Source organism: Cynoglossus semilaevis, chromosome 19 (assembly GCF_000523025.1).
Source record: "Cynoglossus semilaevis isolate Cse_v1.0 chromosome 19, Cse_v1.0, whole genome shotgun sequence".
Classification (NCBI taxonomy): domain Eukaryota; kingdom Metazoa; phylum Chordata; class Actinopteri; order Pleuronectiformes; family Cynoglossidae; genus Cynoglossus; species Cynoglossus semilaevis.
In genome coordinates, this window is record NC_024325.1 from 15,830,191 (window position 1) to 15,837,162 (window position 6,972).

Sequence of the window (6,972 nt, forward strand, 5' to 3'; positions counted from 1 at the left end):
TTTGAAAATGTTTTTGCCCCGCCATCCCCCCCTTCCCTTTTTTTTTTTTTTTTTTTTGATTAGCGGCAGTAAAGTACATGTTTGTACTCCTATAGAGAAAACGCAAACATAGTAGAAAATACTGCTGAAAGTGTACTGTGTGAAGCTGCAGGTCGTCTTCTAACGCTGCCAGTCTTCATGCTTGATGTGTCCACAGTCAAGGCACTTAACCCCCAGCTGCTCCTGGAGGCTGTGCTAGCAGTGAGTGTGAGTGTGTGAGTGAGTGTGAGTGAGTAAATGGAAAAACCAGATGTGTGAAAGTGCTGTATATACAGCTCTATATGAATGAGTTTAAAAGAGTGAATGAAAAAAAAAAACAGAGCGGTCATCAGAAAAGAGCAAACGCTAATACACCACCATTCACTGCTCGAAGAAAAAAAAATTACCCATGATGCAAGTTTCTGAATGGCTCTCATTCCATTTCAGATGTGTGTGAATGAAAAAAATGGGTTTGAGGGAGAAGAGGAGGAAGTGAGCAGGACTGACCAGAGAGCTGGTGTAGGTCGGGTCAGAGGAGTTCTCCTGCAGGAAGCGGGACAGGCCAAAGTCCGACACCTTGCAGACCAGGTTGCTGTTGATGAGGATGTTGCGGGCGGCCAGGTCTCGGTGGACGTAGCTCATTTCGGACAGATACTTCATCCCGGAGGCTATGCCGCGCAGCATTCCCACCAGCTGGATGGGCGTAAACTGGCTGTCGTTGAGCTGCGGAGACAGAAAAAAAAAAAATAAAAAATCATCATGAATTTGGTCAAGTTTTGGTACTTTTTTTTAGCTGAACTGTTGGTGAGTTTGATCACCGTGACACGGGGAGGAAATGGAGAAAAATTTGAGCGTTTAGTTCAACAAACTACTGACTGAAGGAACATGTTTTCACCACTTCTCAAACTCAAGTCCAAATATTTAATCCCTGATTCGCTGTCATGGTGTTTAAACACTCGTCTCTTCCTGTTCACAGACATTAAAGATGAAAACTGTGAACAAAAACGTCCTCCTCTCTTTAAAGTCAAAACCTTTGACCCCTCCAATGCATCTAATAAAAAAACCAAAACACAGACTAAAAAGTCTTTCTAATTTCTCACTTTTAACTAAAAAAAAAAAAACCTCTCGACTTTTTCAAACTTTTCTAGAATTCAAATTTCTAAGGTGAAAAGAAAGAAAAAGTGTTTTCCGGCTCCTGACCCTCAGGAAAGAGTCCAGCGCTCCGTTCTCCATGAACTCGGTGAGGATCATGACGGGGCAGCTGGCTGTGATGATGCCCTCCAGGTGGATGATGTTGGGGTGCTGGAACTGGCCCATGATGGAGGCCTCGGACAGGAAGTCCCGCCTCTGCTTCTCGGTGTAGCCTCCCTTCAGCGTCTTAATGGCAACGTAGTTCTCTTTCTTTCCTGGGATCCTGAGCCGACCTCGACACACCTCCCCGAACTCTCCTGCACACGCACACACACACGCAGACATTAGCGTTGTTTCTGCAGGTGTTCACCTCATTAGGACGAGCGCCGCCGCCGCGGTCGATCCCTAATGGCGCCTGGAAGCCGGAGCTGCCCTCTGGTTTGAACGAGGGCCACCAACACCGCTCACATATTTATCAGTTAATTGGTTTTTTCGCAGCTTTCAGGATTTAATTTAGTCGAATAAAGAAAACAGACAATGGTTTGAAATGTCACAGACTCAATTTGCAAATTAGATGTGTGTGTTTTTTTCTTTTTTTTGTTATGAGAAGACGTGATTCTCAAGGCTGCAAGAAACACTGGCCACTTTGACACGAAGAGAGGAAAAAAAAGAAATAGTGTAGAGTACATCTGTATGAATGATGGGAAAAAGAGAGGGTGTAGCTGAGGGCTCACCGGCTCCGATAACCTCTTCAATCTTGACAAAGGAAACATCGATTTCCTTGGCAAACTCTCGCACCGCCTCATTAGGGTCTTCGTAGGTGAAGGGGTCGATGTAAACCTTGACCCCTGTGGGAAAAAGAGACGGAGAGTTGTGGGAAAGGAAAGGGAGAAATGTTGGAGAACCAGAGCGGTGATAAAAACACGACACGGCATTGTTTGAATGACAAGTTCAACAATTACGCCACGACATTTAATGGAAGAATTTTTCTTCGACGTCGTTGTTACTGAAATGTGTCAACAGAGATGTAATAAAAATTAAACTGCTTTAATGAAGAAACGCAGCCACAGGTTTGTAAACGGATGCAACTATTTTTTTTTTCCAGTTTGATTTTGATTAAAATGTTCAAAGTTCTCTAATCTTCACTCTTTCACTTCATAAAAATAAAAAACAAACTTTCTCATTTTCCTTGAATCAAACCTGTCAAGAGCAAAAGGCTTTGACAACTTTTCCTTTTTTTTCTCTAATCTTCACTCTTTCAGCAGCAGCAGTTTGTTGTTGATTTTCCTTGATATGAATGAGCTTCGAAATCACAGCTGAGCAACGACGCGCGTGTGTGTGCGTGTGCATGTGTGTCCTTGTTCTGTTACCTTGGCCGACCAGGCACTGGCTGGTTTTGTGGCTCCGCTCCGGACCCTTTACTTCGCTGTGTCTGCTGCAGGTGGTGGAGGGAGTCGGGGGGAGGGGAGGGATCAGCATGGAGACGAAAGAGCAGAAAAATTAAAAAACAGTCAGAAAAAAAAAAGTTCCTCATTTTTAGTGAATTAGTCAATAATGGATTTAAACACAGTGCGGTGGATTTGTGCAACTTATAGCACAGAACAGTGCTGTCGAAAATGACAACGTTTAAATGTTAAGTACTGTACTTTCCGGACTATAAGTCGCACTTTTTTTCATCCTTTGGCTGGGTTTGCGACTTATACTGAGGTGCGACTTATATATAAAAAAATATATGTAATTTCATTTGTAAATTCGTTTGTTATTTTCACACTGACAGCCACTAGAGGGCGCTCTAGCTGGCTAGTGCGACTTATAGTCTGGAAATTATGGCAATCACAGGGTCGTTTTGGATTAATCACAATTAATCATGAGTAATTAAAAAAAAAATCATGATCAATAACAATCAATTCACAGGGTCGTTTTGGATCAATAACAATCAATCATGATTAATCGTGGTCGTGATTCGCAATCACGCAATCATTATTAGACAAACACCATGATTAGTCCTAATAAACGTCACAAATTGAATAACGAGATGAACGCGTGCCCCAGTTGAAGGACGGCGTCAGACCTAATTAAAAACACAAGACAAATGTCTTTTTTGAAACAAAATAAAACCAGAAACAAGGACATTAAAACGTCGACGATCATCGGATTGATCCGTGTGTCTGACGCCGCGCGGTAAAAGTCTGATAATTTATTGATCCCCTCAGGTTTGGGTGCGCGGCGAGGTCAGAGTTGAAGAACGACCTCTAACGTCTTGAAGGACACAAATTTATTATTAAGACACAAAAAAAACACAGGACTCTTCTCGGTGTCGACCTTAAACACTCGTCAGCAGTGTAGAAAAACACGCCCGCGTGACAGCTGCCGCCGACCATGATGAATACCTTCGCAAGCGGCGACGTTTGTGCGCGTGGACATGAGAGGCTTTGTTATAAATGTGCAGTGAAAAGAAGAAAACGCTCACGGCTGCAGGACTGAAACAAACCACTGAGCCACTGGATCTCTGCCTTCCCCCCGTTTCTCTCTCTCCCTTTCTCTCCCACCTCATAAGCCTAAAATAGCAATAATGCACCACCCTCGGTTAGTGGCAGATCTGGGCCTCAGCCACTGGTCTGTGTGTGACTAACTGTACGTGTGTGTGTTTGTGTGTGTGTGTAAGTCACAAGGTCACAGCTATTGTTCTCCTGTCCTGTGGAAACAGGGTTGGGACGCCTGCATCCTGTCTCTCCCTGCCCTCCAACCTCTATCGCCATCTCTCTCAATCTGTCTCTCTGTCTCTCTCTCACCCCCATACACACACACACACACACACACAGACACACTTTCTCTCTCTCTGATGGCACCATCACTATTTACTCAAACAAAGAAGCCTAAGGAAAATGTCCTAATGAGCAGGAGAACTTTCAGCTGTGCCAGCACGTGTCATCATCAGCACGCCTCTGAGTCTTCACCACCGCCACCGCCACCGCCGAACGGGGACAAACAAAAAAAACGACACAACTGCGGAGTCAATGCTGATAAGACACGACACGTTTAAAAAAACGACACAACCGCGTAGTCATTGCTGATAAGACACGACACGTTTAAAAAAAAAAAAACGGGAGAACAAAGTGGTGCAAAACTGTAAAATAAGGGTCACGGTTGTTTTGGATTTTCCATTTCCCTCTAGTATTTCTCTGTTTTGTTTCCCACATCCTGCCATTCTCCCGCGGGGTCTCTCCGTCTTTTTCCCTTGTTCTCACCGTATGCAGTACGCCGCCACGAAGACAAAAGTGACCAGCATCAGCATGCCAACACCGATGAGGATGCCCGGGACCAAGAACTGGGAAGCGGCGTCGTATCCTGAGTCACAGGAAGGGGGCAAAAAAAAAAAAGAGGGAAGAAAAAGACGGAGCGTTAACGTGATGTAATGACAGAAAAGATGACAGGAAGTTTATACCGGCAATTAAGGAAAGTGTGAGAGGGAAGGAAAGGACATGAGGAGAATTTATAATGGAATATTAAAGAGGCTGAATGCAAGGGCACTAACTCATTACAAGGACAAAGGCAATACTTTCATAATGAGAAAATGTGCAAGGTCTGACTCGACAAGAAAGAAAGAGAGAGAGAAAAAAAAATAAAATAAAATGAAATTCAAAATTGAATAAAAAAATCATGTTAAGAGCAGAAGTTTCTCACCGTCTGGCAGCGTGCGGAAGACAGCGACGGGACTGAAGCTGCCGTAACCGGCCACGGTTCGAACCCGAATCTGCACCTCGTACTGCGTGGCCCGACGGAGATCGGTCAGCACCGCCTGGTTCCTGGTAAACTCTTGGTAATGACACTGATCCTCGCTGTGACGCTCCTGGACGGAGAAATGAACAAAAATATTATTAAAAACAAAAAGAGGAATAAATTATTTCATAATTTCCTTGGCTGAAAACAACTGTTGTTTATTATGTGCTCCATTTTCTGTTAAATTTAGTGAGTGTTTAATTTTGTCTGTTTATTCACAGTGCTTCATTATTGAGTCATAGAACACAATAAAAAATTAAATCCAATCATATAGAGAGTTGTAGTTAATTAATCGCAATACATTTGAATTTTTATCAAATTGCAAATTAGGAGACAAAAAGTAAAGATTTTTAATTTTAATTATATTGGCAGACATATACAAGTGAAGTCAGATGACAAAAAGAACAGTCCAGGACTGTTGTAGCTAACGTTAGCTATATTATATTAAACTATAGTTCATGACCTGTGAACCCAGTCATCTGGACTACAACAGCTGTTGTAGCTAACGTTAGCAACAACAACTGTAGTCTCTGTTGTCCAGGACTGTTGTAGCTAACATTAGCTCTGGTGTCTGTACCAAGATTGTTGTAGCTAACGTTAGCTCTGGTGTCTGTCCCAGGGCTGTTGTCGCTAACGTTAGCTCTGGTGTCTGTACCAGGACTGTTGTAGCTAACATTAGCTCTGGTGTCTGTACCAGGACTGTTGTAGCTAACGTTAGCTCTGGGGTCTGTCCAAGGACTGTTGTAGCTAACGTTAGCTCTGGTGTCTGTACCAGGATTGTTGTAGCTAACGTTAGCTCTGGTGTCTGTATGAATTTCCTGTTAATCGCCTGTTTTTAAGGAAACCTTTTCTTTGCTGTTAATGTTTGTCTTTTTTTTTTTAAGAAAAAGTTTGTGGCCTGTTATTAATCTGCGTCTTAAAAATGCAGGTTGAAGACTGAACAGTGAATTTGGTTCATTTGGTCTTAGCCCTGCTGCTAACAGCCAACAGATCATTTATTTAGCAGCAAACAGCTGGTAAATAAATGAAGTCCCATCTCAGCACAGCGGTCCAATTAAACATCCTCGTTGAGCAGTAACTGCAGGCTGATAGGACTGTGTTCATGTGACGGTACTGAGGAGTAGGAGGAAGAAGAGGAGGAGGAAGCTCTCACCTTCTCACAGTAGTAGAGCTGATACTGCAGGATGGTGTACGGCTGCTGAGCTGGGACTGACCAGTGCAGAGTCAGACTGCTCTCCGTGGAGTCACTCTTCCGAATTACTGACACCAGTGACGGCACTGCAGAGGAAGGAGTCATAAAAACCACATCAAGTTCAGACTATTTTTAACATCTCCATTTTTTTTATTTTTTTTCGTCTCCCGTCTCCTACCGTCATGGTTGGAGGTGACGTTGACGCTGTCGCTGGCCGGCTCCTTGCCGCTCAGCTGGGAGACGCCGTTGAGCGCCTGCACGGTGAAGGTGTAGGTGGTGTGAGGCAGCAGGCCGTAGACCTCCACCCTCCGACCCAGGAGGCTCTGCTGCGCCGGCCGGTAGCTGACGCTGTCCCTGCAGGGCAGGCACATGCCCCTGGAGGGCTGGCACACGGAGCACCTGATGGAGTAGCTCAGGTCGGATCGGTCGCCGTTGTCCAGAGGCTCGTTCCACTCCAGGATGAGGGTGGTGGCGTTGATGTGGGAGCTGATGCTGCGCGGGGCTGACGGGGGCTCTGTAGTGACAAACAGGGTACAAGAACAGAATTAAAAGAGTTTATTAGACTAGACAGAACTGTATAAAGGATCAGTAAGATATTTAAACCATGGTGACGTTTGAAAAATGCAATAAAAACTCACTTCTATTTTTTTGCTCAAGCAAAAAAAACAAAAATAACAAATGACAATAATTGTATTTTTAAAACACAAACTAATTTTAAGCAAAAGAGAGAAATAAAAACAACCAATGGCAATGATTGTATTTTTAAAACACAAACTAATTTCTACCAATAATGAAGAAATGTTTAATAAAATTTTAATTTCTTCTTCTTCTTCTTTTAAAAAATAAAACAT

General features: G+C 43.5%; 1 protein-coding gene across 1 annotated transcript in view; it reads right to left on the reverse strand.

Moving 5' to 3' along the window:
- The window catches only part of LOC103395574 (ephrin type-B receptor 4), a 61,560-nt gene that overhangs the window by 5,994 nt on the left and 48,594 nt on the right, over positions 1-6,972 (reverse strand). The window contains exons 6-13 of the mRNA XM_008333327.3: positions 6,300-6,635; positions 6,083-6,207; positions 4,834-4,999; positions 4,398-4,497; positions 2,520-2,584; positions 1,884-1,997; positions 1,219-1,466; positions 526-741 (exon numbers count right to left, since the gene is read on the reverse strand). Coding sequence (XP_008331549.1) covers positions 526-741; positions 1,219-1,466; positions 1,884-1,997; positions 2,520-2,584; positions 4,398-4,497; positions 4,834-4,999; positions 6,083-6,207; positions 6,300-6,635 — 1,370 coding nt within the window. The remainder of the gene's footprint in view (positions 1-525; positions 742-1,218; positions 1,467-1,883; positions 1,998-2,519; positions 2,585-4,397; positions 4,498-4,833; positions 5,000-6,082; positions 6,208-6,299; positions 6,636-6,972) is intronic.